The 12,465-nt window shown below is 48.6% G+C and overlaps 1 protein-coding gene across 1 annotated transcript in view; it reads right to left on the reverse strand.

Moving 5' to 3' along the window:
- Positions 1-10,282, reverse strand: part of LOC136563826 (fer-1-like protein 4) — a 39,185-nt gene extending 28,903 nt beyond the window's left edge. The window contains 10 exon segments of the mRNA XM_066561452.1: positions 653-715; positions 834-965; positions 2,148-2,208; positions 2,477-2,641; positions 2,746-2,787; positions 3,395-3,486; positions 6,277-6,376; positions 8,962-9,050; positions 10,051-10,106; positions 10,204-10,282. Coding sequence (XP_066417549.1) covers positions 653-715; positions 834-965; positions 2,148-2,208; positions 2,477-2,641; positions 2,746-2,787; positions 3,395-3,486; positions 6,277-6,376; positions 8,962-9,050; positions 10,051-10,106; positions 10,204-10,282 — 879 coding nt within the window.
- Between the last annotated feature and the right edge of the window lie 2,183 nt (positions 10,283-12,465).

A 12,465-nucleotide genomic window follows, 5' to 3' on the forward strand; every position in this document is an offset into this window, starting at 1 on the left:
ATCCTGCTGGGTTAGGGCAGAGCCATGACCCCATCAGGCCAGCATCTCTCCCAAAACCCAAGTCTTGCTCAGTTCTTGCTGAACTCTCAGCAGCAGAAGAGACACGCAGCTTTTCACAAGGAAAGTACGGAGACCACTTGGCAAAGGGTGTGCTGGCTGGGTTTAGCGATCTTCAGAATATCCCTGTGTCTTGGGAAAGTCTTTGTGCTTTGTGCCAAGGGATTTTCAACCTCTCTGCCTGCCTGGGCTTTTCTACAGCACAAATAATCACATCAGTCACTTACCTTCGGGACCTGCAGGATGAGACTCCAAGGTAAGGGGGCAGTAGGGAATTAATGCCAAACAGAAGGGCAACAAGGCAAAAGGCAAGAAAGTGCCCCAGAGGCCCCGCTGCAGTCACAGGGTGACGAAAAACCCTTACCTGGAGGAGATGGGAAGGCAACACTGCCCAGCACTGGCTCAGAGCAGGGCTAGGTCTCTGCCCCAGTGCAGCCACAGGAAGGCCCTGTGGCTCTCTGTGGGTAGGTGATTCCAGCTGGAACACCTCCATGGTATTGGTAGCCTTGCTTTGCCCATTGCACCCAGTGTCTACACACAGAAGCACCAGGCTGTACCACTAACCAGTGAAAGATGAAGAGGAAGACATACATACCGAGATCTCTATGAGTCTGTGTAATAAAATGTCCCTTGGCTCATAGAAGTCAAACAAAAAATACTGGAAGAGAAGAGCAAGACAGCTTAGCCCCAGGCTTCCAGACATCCCTTGCAAGGATGGTCCCAGGCACTCGGGACATTGGTGGGGCAAGGACAGAGCCTCTGTCCATGTCACATACTTCGTTGTAGAAGGGGCAGTTTGTTGACTTCTGTGTCGCCGTGTGCCTCTTTTCTTCTCCCACCTTGACTACAACAAAGGGGTTGATGTTCACCCCCACCAACTTCTGTGCTTCAATTACATTAATCCCAACCTGAGAAAATACAGGAGAAAACCAGCACTCTCCTTGTTTACACCTCCATCCTGAGATTGTTTCAAGAATACCAATATGCACATGTACAGGACAGTCTCAATTCAGAGCTGGATGCCTAGGGCAGGCAAAAGCATGCCTGCTGAAATCTGCTACAGCCAGGAGAGACCAAAGTAGTATTTGAGATGCTTGTTTCTTTCAGACAAGCAAGGAAATAAAGTGTAAGAGCCCCAGTACTTTTGACAAGAGCTGACCTTCCCAGCAGCACTTGTACCCTCAGTTTCTCATCCCAAGTGGCGAAAAACCCACTGCTCCCACATGGGAGGGTCCACAGAGCATCTTGGAGAATTTGCTTTTTGTATCTTCTGTTAATACTCCACTTTGAATGCTACTGAGATGGACACCATTGGAGAGACTGGAATGTGGCCGCTTACTATTTACTTACATTTACTGCAACTGCTTACGAGTCTAAGATATAAAAGAAATGGTCTCACACTTGCTCTTGGTACAAGCAATTAGACCATGGTTAAGGTACAGAATGATTGCTTCAAGAGAATGATGGCAGTAAATTCAACCCTCACAAAAACTTCCTGCTTGGTTGATAGGACAAAAGGTGAGTCCACGTTTACTTAGAACCAGAGGAGGATTTATATCCATAGCCATGCTGGGAGACTTGCCCTGAAATCAATTTAGCCTGATGTGAGATAATCAGCCAGAGCCACTGCTTCCTAACAGCTTTCTGGCATGTCCAAGCAAGCCCCCACATAGCCCTCTGGCCCTGGTCATGTCCCACAGCTCTCCCTAAGGAAGACAGACAAGACCCTGGCAGAAAGCTGGCAGGCACCAGCCCTGCCTGGGTACTCTCTGAAGCAGGCAGTGCTCAGGCAGTGGTTTGCAATGGCACATGTAGCTGATTCCCTTCTCCTGTTTATCCATAGCTAACTACATGGGCTTACTGATACTGTGGCCGGCACTCATGGATGCAGTTCATTCTGCATGCCGTTCACGGATGCGGGGAATCTTACATCTTGCCCAGGGAAGTCACACAAAGCATGATGGTCTTCATGCTAGAGGCCTCGGCAAAGTAAGTGGCAATTGGAGAAGCCCAGGCCTTCAGCAAGGCAGTAAGAGACTGGCTGCGGGGTCAGAGGCAGCAATAGAGACATGCACCCAGTGCTGCAGTACCTGGAAACTCTGCGACATTGGGATGGCAAAGAGGTCCCGTGCAGAGCAGAGTCTGGAGCGGCTGCACAGAAAAAAAAGCCCAGGTGAGCAGGTGTCCTTGTCAACATGAACCCTGAGTAAGTCCCCACCAAGGGAAGCAACAGAAAACCTCACAAATAATGGCTCATTGCCTTGGGAATAAGCCAATCCCCAACACACCCTATCTAGGGCCTTTAGAGATGGAAATTTTCTGACATTTTGCCAAAGCAGACTGTCATGAGCTGCAGGATATGGCACTTTATACACCAGGACCCAAGCAAGGACAAGAAAGAAGACCATGCCATGGATACCTCTTCACAGGGCTGAAGATTATGCCCGAGGCCTCAATCTCAGATGTATCATAGAAATCTTCTTCCTCTTCCTCTTCTTCATCAGTCTCCAGACCTTTTGCCAGCTTCCTGCCTAGTGAAGCAGCCTTCTTGTCCAGTTCCTTCGCTCTCAGCCACTCAGCAGTCCTGCAAGCCCCGCAGCATGCCATGAACCATACATCAGCCCTCACAAGTGGGCTGTGGACTGCCCTCCACCCAGGAGGGTGAGCCAACATTCAAGGGCTACTTACTCCAGCTGCTCAAATCCAGGATTGTGGATGATTAACTCTGAACTGTAAAAAACAAAAGATGTTTTTCTCTAAAGACCAGTGTGCCACAGCTGTTTTCTGATTCATTTAAGGAACAGTGCCCCAGACACTCTCCTGTTTATTTTTTGGCAGGGACACCAGCAATTTTTTCCTAAGCTTATCCACTGTCCACCCCATGTGTCTGCTGTTTTCTCTCTAGTTCCACAAGTGACACTCTGCAGGCCTTGCTACTGCCTGTCATCCTGTTTGCCCAGAAACCTACAACTCCCCTGGCTTTGGGCATTACCAGCATGCATGGTGCATGGAATTGCTGGAGGCCAAAACCATGCTCTCTGCAACTTTGCAACCACAAGCCAGGAGGGCTGCAGAAATGCTCTCAAGTCTCTCCTAGGGAGTCCCAGGACTCCCAGCACCTACAGTGGATTATTGCAGTCAAAGGCTCGTTGTGATAACAAGGAATGAATCTCTTTATCCAAGAGTCCTGCTCCCTTATTGCTGCTGTAGAGTTGAGACACATCAGCCTGGCCAGAAATGGAGACTACATGAGGCTGGATTGCATCTCAAAGGCTGCCACTGACAAAGGCAGCTTTACAGATTGCCTGGAAATTTGCTCTTTCTAGGATTTCCATACCTGTCTTTCATAAGATAGACAAAATCCTCTTCAACCCAGCTCCCTGCTGAGCTATTTGGAGGCTGGTAGCGCAAATCCAACTCAATGTAGATCTACAAAGCAGAAAGTGAAAGGGCCTGAGAGCTTGGTAGCAACAAAACAAAGGCAAAAATGTCACAAAAAAGAGAAAGGGGGACATGGAAGAAAAAAAGAAGTGAGAAGCGTCCCCACAAGAAGCATATTTATACCAAACTCCCATTGTCTGCCTCCACCAATAGGCTAGACATAACAAAACTCCCTCCTCCACAGCTTCTCAAACTCCATGTTTCATTGAATAAAAGCTGGCTCAACTTTACAAATCTACCATAAAGAGGCCCAGAGAATAGCCTCGAAGCATTTTTGACAAGGGAACTGGGGAGAGCCCGGCACAATAACATGCAGGGATTTGGAGCAGTCTCTCTGGAGGAGGCACAAGACAGCTGGCAGAGGATCCTAGCAAGCTAGGAATCCCTAGCTTGGATTAAAATGCTGGAGAAGCCACCAGCACATCGAGAGCCTGCATCACAAGAGAAAAGGAAGGACAGCCAGAGACGTACAGAGCACGCTGGGTATTGGCACAGCCAACACAGGTGTGAACACCCTTGGTCTTCAGGTGGCCAGCCTGATCTCAAACCAACACATACACAAATGATTTCCCAGCAGAGGCCAAAAACACTAGCATGGAGGAGATCACTCCTTAGTAGGCTGAAGGAGAGGTACTCTGGGTTCAGAGCTCAATCTCTGGAAAATGCATATTTCTGGGAAAAGAAATGCAGCCCAAGAAATCAGGAAAGGCAGCAGAAAAGGCTAGAGGGTGAAGAAGCCTGAGACGAAACTGGATGAAAAGCTAAGGGCCTAAAAACACTCCTTCAAATCACCAGGAGAAGAAGAGGTGCAAGTAACTCTATTCCCAGAGGAGAACTGGATTTGGACTAGCAGGAAGTCTAATGGCTTTATTCCCACTTTTCTAAAGGAGCAGCCTCTCTCTTGGGGTCATGTCTCTTCCAAGCTGAGCTGAGAGGGTCTCAGGCTGCTCTTGAATGAGCAGTCTTGTCTGCCCTATTTCTATCCCCTGCAGCTGTTGTGCAGCCAGGGTTGCACAATCCAAAACTAACCCAGCAAAACTGAATGTGGTTGGGTTTTGGTTGGAGCAGCTCATCAGCACGTGTGTTGGGAAGGATGAAAGTTTGACAAGAAAGTTTCACAGATATGTATGCTTAGCAGAAAGATTTTTAAATGTAGAGTCTGATGAAGGAATAGAGATGGAAGCAAGTTTTGACATAGAAGAAAATAATTGCTGAGCCAGTATTACTGGATAACCAAGGACGCAAAGGGTATGTTGGAAGGGGGTTTTATGACTTAGAGCAAAGGATAAACCCACCTCAAACAAGAAGATGTTTTTACCAAGCAAGAAAATAGCACAGGCAAACAAGCCTGCTGATGTGGCAAGTAGAAAAAAGGTCTCAGAATTTTCCACTGCAAGAAAACTGAATAACAACTTCTAGCTTAAACTATAATGTTCTAATTTTTAGTGACTGGAGAATTGTAACATGAATATGGTAATTACAGTAGTTATGATAGGCTATAGATAATAGTTAAGTTATAGATTAGTTCTACTGTATTAAGATGCTAAGCAAAGAAAAGTATATAATGCAATGTAACCAAAACCAAAGGGTCTCCAGGCCTGCCTGCAGCTGGAGCTGACAGCTGTAGGCACAGCTCTGTCACCCACAACCCTGGACTGCTGTAACCTCTTGGATGGAATAAACTGCATTTTGGAGAGCCCCCTGGAGTCCCACATCTCTCATTTAGGCTCTTACACATGTGTTGCTGTGAGTACAAGGGAAGAGGCACCCGGGGCAAAGGGCTGGGCCACATTGTACCGCTGACCTTACACAATGGAGTCCCTTCAAACCATCACCAGCACCAAGAGGTGAGTCTAATCCCTGTCTCTTTGCTAGCGTAAACATTTATCCAGTGAACTGAATGGTCTAAAAATCATCCTGGAAATGGTCAATTTCTATCTGGACCAGCTCCAGGAGTCCAGTAACACCAGCAACTTGTGCCTGTGCCACTCAGGCTGGTGGTCTGGAGGCCACAGAGCTTGCATACCATGTGCCACCATGTGGTTTAGTCATACTGCCTGTGTGAAGAGCAAGCAGAAAGGCAGCACCTTGCAGGACCGCTGCCTCCACCTCTGCTCTTCCTGCCTGCCAGCTGCCCTGGCACAGGTGTGGCAGTCTGGAACCCACTGAGCTGTGCCTGCACACCCAGCTGGCAGGAAACAGCTCATTTTAGGGTGGTGTTCATCTTCTACAAGTGCAAAGGACTGACTGAGCCCCAGTGCCAGGGCTGGAGGAGAGCAGGACCCGCAGAGCAGAGGGGCAGTCAGGTGTCAGTGACACTCATGCTGTCACAGACACTCATTAAGCCATCCAGTTAGCGCTAATGTTTAACCTAAAAGCTTGCTGGGGGTTCCAAGGCACACTACCACCTTCCACCTCACTCCATCACTGCAGCAGCCCATACACATGCACTTCATGGTGCATGAAGCAGAGAAGATGCAACTTCCTACATCCATTTCCCAGAGTTGAGAAGGTTTTATGAAGCCTCCCTCTGTTCGTTCAGGCCCTTGACAGTTCTCCAGGAGCCCCAGCCAAACCCATGCATTTGTAGATGCTCCAAGAAACCTCTTGGTGGATGTGAAGTGTCTGTGCAGAGATGGCATAAATGCCACAGTGCTTCCAGCTCAAACAGCATTTTGGATTCCCCCTCAGTCCCCAATCCACCTGGAGAGTACCACATGAAGTGTCCCAAAAAGCCTTACTGACTGCTGATAGCCAGGCTGTCCATGGAGAACTTACATCAGTGACTCTATTGCTCTTGTCCACAAGGGACTCACGCAGGATTAGTCTTCCAGATGTCATCAGGTGCTGAAGGCTGAGGACAAGGGTACCGAGCAGCCTGGTGAAAGGAATGAGGGATTTGTCTTTACAAACAAACTGTGGGTTTGCTGGTAGATAAAACTAGTACTGAGGGATAAAAGAAACAATGGAAAGGATTCCACTGATTGATGAATGGAATGAGAGATTTGTCTTTACAAACAGTAAACAAACTGCTGATAAATAAAGTTAGATACAGAGAGATAAAAGAAGAACCATACATTCCACAGAAATTCCATAGATTGACACAAGGGAAAAAAAAGGGGGCAGGGGTATACAAATTACAAGGGAGTCATAGGTATTAGGCATTTCAGGAAGTCTGTTCCTCTCAAGTACGCCAGCCAATGGGGAAAAAGAGAAGGGAAATGTGGCGGGGAAATCAGGATAAAAAGGAGGCTGTGTCCTCTAACAATTTGAGAGACCCCACGGAGAACACCCATAACCTCTCCTTTTATTCAAATAAAGCTACAGGACTCCTCTGTCTCCTTTTTGGCCATAAACCTTTGGTGTTTGTGGATTAATTTTCCTAACACTGGAATAAAAAGAGAGACTGCAACAACACTGTACATAGCATCAGTGCCTACATCCTGGGGAGTACTGGGACCTCCACTCTCCCACTCATAGCCCCTCTGAGCTGCCCTGAAGTGTTTTTCATAGGGAGTCTGGCAGCTGAATACCTGAGACTGACCCTGCAGCAGGTCCTGCCTTTTCCCTAGTCATGCCCAGGCAGCTACTTGCAACTGAGCTGCCACTGGTGGTTAAAGGTTTGTGCAGATCCAGACTCATGGAGTGTGAAGGAGATCTCCCCGTCAGCAGAGTTGGGCTTCACAGGAGCCAGTCTGTGTCTGGGCATCCAGCAGAGCTGGGGGGACTCTTCTCAGAAAAAAACTGGGAAACAGAAGCTTTACACAAGAAAATACAAAACTAGGACATAAAGCTATGGCCACAAGAATGTCAGCAAGTCAGGCCAAAATTTACCTACTCCAAAGTGGCTTCTGCCTGGAGAAGGGTTATCTGCCTCCCTGCAAGTGGCAGCAAGGCATGCAGGACAGCATTTGCCAAACCTAACCCTGGTTTGTGTGTCACTGTCTGTGCCTGTGTGTACATGGACTTCCATCTCCTCATGGCATCTCTGCTGGCAGCCAAGCTAAGCCCTGCATGAAGTAGAGCTTCCCTATGCCAGCTGGCAGCCACCACTGGAAGAGCCTACCCAGGACTCAGACAAGAGGAACTGCTCCCCACACATCTCAATTTCAGCTGTGAGCTGTCGATCTCTTGTATTTCTTCTCACCTCCCTTTTCTCTAAAACACAGAATCTGTCCAACTTCCTACCCCCCAAGAAGGAGTCTGTCTGCTCATCCTCCTCCTTTCCAGCTTTGCCAGCTTGATGCTGCTGCCACAGAAATGATGCACACACAGAAGTTCAGAGACCATAAACAGATACAGCGATGTAACAAGTTTTTCCCTTCTGTCTTTCCACACTCTCTTTCTATTTAATTTTGACCATCCCAATGCACAAACCAACTGCTTTTGAATTGTACTGTTTGTCACCTACTATTATGCTACTCCCCAGCAGTGGAGCTATGTGGATATAGTGTCAATCCACTCATTTTCCCACTGGACTCCTTTGCTTCAGGCTGTCAGGTCCTACTGTTTTGTAACTGTTTGTGGTATCTCTTTGTCCTGCAGCAGTTTCTATTGACATTTCAGTCAGAGACAATTCCTCTGATCCAGCTCCCATAAGAAAAGCATCCAGGAAACCGTGACACAACATTCTGCCACACTTTATGCTCTGTCGTCATCTGTGTTTCGCATGTGTTGTGCTTATCTGTTTTCTCCATGCCCTCTCTGGAATCTTTGAAAAGGTTTGCATTACTAGCTGTATGCAAATTTATTAGGTTTGTGTTATTAGCTGGTACATTTTCCTTCAGTTCTTAAAATCTGCTTATCAGAGCTGGCACCTTTCCCTGCATCTTCATGTTTCACATGTCCTGAAGAACATGCCTCTGTTGCCTTTCTTGCTCCACTACTCAATCTGTCATCTCCATTCTTGGGTTTCCCTGCAGTGTTTTACAACTGTTGGAATAGCCCCTGAGTTGACAAAGTTGTGCCTGTGCCACCTAGAAGCATTTTAAATTCTGGCTGATCTTTTAAATTGAAATTGCTGTCTTATTAAAGGTTAAACCATAACACAATGCATTCAGGGCTTTTCTACACTGACAGATATGTTGAATTTGGGTGCAGCATGGTCACAGTCACAAGGATATTCAGGATGACAGTAGGTCCTGAGTCTGCAGCAAGACTTGCCTGTAGCTGTTTTTTAGGGCCTTGTTTAACCTTTGTCGCAGCTGAGGGTCTGATCTGGATCCTTATGTAGTCCCTGTTACTGCTGGCACAGCTAAATCATTTCCCTTATTTAACTTAATATAAACAGTATTGCTGCCCCACCAGAACAACCAGCTCCATCCTTCCTCTATAAGTGGCATTCTGCTCATCTTCTTTCCATCAAATTTTCAATAAATATTTTCTACTGCCAGAAGACAATGTAAAGACCAGTATGTCTTCTCCCCCACCTCTACTGGTCACCCCAACAATCAAAGGACCCACCTGTTACTGAAAACCTTGCTGCAGTTGTAAACCTTAATGGACAGCATTTCGCCCATGACAAGCTTCCCGTAGTGCGGCCAGTGAAAGAGCTGCAAACAAATGGAGCAGGAAGGGATGACAACTCATTCTCGGCCACACTTTCCCATGTCTCATGGCTGGTTGGCTCCCCTGTGAGGTGACCAAGTCCATGGATATGATGAAAAGCAGCTGTGATGGGAAGTTACTTTCCTGCTGGCCAGGCATAGAGCCCCTCCAGCAGCACAGAGCCACAAGCCAGCTGCTACAGAAGACAGAGCAGCACCACCGTGGAAAAAAAGGATGCTTGTGCCTGCTGGGGTCCCTGAGCTGGCAGGTTGTGGAGTGAGACAGAACAGGGGAACGTACAGAGGTGTTTGGGAGAAGTAATCACCCAGGCAGGGAGTCATCTGGCTTAGAGAAAAGCTGCACTCTGGACCTTCAACTCACCACACATCCAAAACAGTGGCTGTGCCTCTTGCTCCCCGCCACCTTCACTGCCTTTCCCCAGGCAGCACACTGGCACTGGGACTTGAGCAAGGGACAGGTGGGAACCACCCACTGGCACAGCACAGGTGGGCTGTCACAGGCTTCAGTGGGGATGGCACTGAAGAAATGGACATGCTTCCCAGGCCACCCCATCCCTGCCCCTGCACACTCACACATATGCACACATACATGCACTCAAACACACAAGTCCCACTCCTGTCCCACAAAGCATCAACTGCAGTGACAGTCTGGCTTTCTGAGGGCAGGGGGAGCTTTGCCTTCAGCTTTGATATGCCCAGGCTTCTAGGTAGTGTCACTCAGCTGAATTTCAGTTCCTGGAGGCTTGTACATGTAGGTCACATGCACAATGTGAGGAATCCATCTGCCCCTCTGAGCAGAGAGGAAGAAGGAGACAGCAGAGAAATTCCCAGTTTAGTGGAAGGTGGCCCTGTCCATGGTGTGGGGGTTGGAACGAGACGATCTTCAAGGTCCCTTCCAACACAAACCAATCTATGATTTTATGACCAAGACACTGACTTGTCCCATCCCAGTCCCATATGTTCCACATGATTCCAGTTTCCTCACCTCCTTGAAGATGGCCTCTGGGCCACAGCAGACCTTTCTTGTCTTCTGGGTGAAGCCTTGAGAAGTAGAGAGGAGGCGTAAGGTGCTGGCAGGAGAAGGAAGTCCCCAGCCCTAAATCCCCAAACCCCCACCCTCCCAGCCATCTGAGCCCACCTCGGAAGCTGAGATGGACCTGCCGCTCGCCATGGCCCGGCAGCTGGGAGAGCCGCCGGACACCAACGCTGAGCGCCATGGAGCTGGTTGTGGGCCCTGCTGCCTCTCGCTCAGCAGTGCACCGCCCGAAGTGACTCAACCTCAACTCACCCAGCCGGTCCGGCCAGACACTCCACACCCCAGTGGCCCATGGGCTGGGCAGCCCCTGCAGAGGGACACGGGGAGGCGGGGAAGCCCTGGCTGTACTGCCTCCCTCCCTCAACCCACTGGGCTGAGCCCCCCAGAATGCAGCTCTGCTGGCTAAGAGAGCCCTGGACCACAGGGACCCCCGGGGAGCACTGCAGGAAACAGCAGGGGACGTGAAGCCATCACAGGGCCATGCTTAAGCTGGTCCTTGGAAGGACACGGGCTGCTGAATTCAGAACTGAGAGACACTGTCTGTGAATACAGAGCCTGGCTCTGCTATCAGGCCCAGCCCTGCACCATCCCCAGCACAAAATCACAGGTCCTGCAGCTAAAACCCTCCAAAACAAACAGAGTGAGGGTGGGAAAGGGCAGCTCAGATTGTAAGGGTTGGGCTCCTCTGACATGAGGAAACAGCACATGCTCAGCAGCCTCCTGAGCAGGGACCTGAGGTGCTACTCAGTGGAGGTAGGAAGCCAGAGCACTTTGGGACAGCACACCAGCTGCCAGATCTCTGCAGGGCAAAGACAAGCATCAAAATCCACAGGCAGTGGGATGGGAGCTTCAGCTGCTCCACAGGGTGCTGGCAACCTCACAAGGAGGGGTAGGAGGGAGACCTGGGGCACATGGTGCCAGAAGCCGGCTGTGCTCCCTGCTGCAGCCCCCAGGCCTAATCCAGCTCATCCTATCTACTCAAGAGCTGATAGAGATGCCAGAGTTCTTTCAAAGCACAAATTCAGACCAGATTAAAGCAGTCAAACAATCATGAGCTGAGCAGATTTTGGAGGGCATTTCTTCCTCCTGAGGGTCTGCTTCTCCCTCTCAGCACCCAGCACCAAACACTTGTTACTGGAAAGATGTGTGCTAATGTCTTTACAAAGAATTTGATGAGTGAAGGTATGAGTGTTAGCTTGAAATGGGTCTTAATGTCTCTACTAACTTTGGTTTGTTGCAGAGCCCAGACAATTTGGGTTCTGAAACAGACAAGTGGGTCTACACAAGCCTGAACTTCTGAACTTTGCTGTAAAATGACAGGTTCAAGGGGGAATATGTGGTAGGCGATTCAGAAGGGCTGTACCTTTCAGGTACCTCAGCCATTGGGCAAAGGAAGAAGGCAATATGTAGCCAGGAGTTTAGGATAAAAGGAGTCTGGGGCCCGCAAATCCTTGAGAGAGAAAAGTGGACTTTCTCCCTTTATTGAAATAAAGTTTTGGGACTCTTCTGTCTCCTCTGTGGACACTGCCTTTCCATAGAGTGATTTTCCATACACCTCCATCCACACATGAGTGCTTTGCAGCAGGCCAGAGCAGCTTATTCAGCTCCACAAACACCAATGAGTGAATCATACCTGTGTAATGCCAGTTTCTTCGAAGCAGGCCCTGCAAATATTCCCTTATTGTCCTTTTGCACAAGCACCTCCTGGACCACGTGAAAAGCAGTGCTGGGGGTGGTGGAAGCATGCTATATGTTGTACATGTTGGTGAAGCATGTACATGTGGGTGAAGAATGCTCCATGGTGTAGGAGGATGCAGTTTTACCACTGTCCTAGCTACAGGAGTATTCTACGCCCCTCTACTTCATTTCTTTTTTTTTTTAACTGTCAAGGACTCTCAAAATATCCCATGACTCACACAGTGTTACCTCATGAATTGTGAAACTCTCCGCCCTGAGGGAGGTACTGAGCATCCCCACCAGAACCTGAAAGGAATGAGAGAGATGTGTCTTTACAAACTGTGGGCCTGTTTGTGGATAAGGCCAGATATTGATTGGTGAAAAAAACAATGTGAAGAAACATAAATTCCAGAGGAATTCCACCAATTGACACTGTTGCTCACCCAGGCTTTGCTAAATTCTTGGACTTAGAGAAAAAAAACAGAGATAGAAAGAAAAGAGGGGTGGGGGCTTGGGGTTGTGTGGTGTGCACATTGGAAGGGGGTCTGTATTAGGCCATTAGGGAAGTCTGTACTTCTCAAGTACCTCAGCCAATTGGGAAAGAGAGAGGGAAAATTGGCTGGGAAATCAGGATAAAAAGGAGGATGCATCCTCCATCATTTTGAGACACCTTATGGAAAATGCCCC

Source organism: Molothrus aeneus, chromosome 17 (assembly GCF_037042795.1).
Source record: "Molothrus aeneus isolate 106 chromosome 17, BPBGC_Maene_1.0, whole genome shotgun sequence".
Classification (NCBI taxonomy): Eukaryota; Metazoa; Chordata; class Aves; order Passeriformes; family Icteridae; genus Molothrus; species Molothrus aeneus.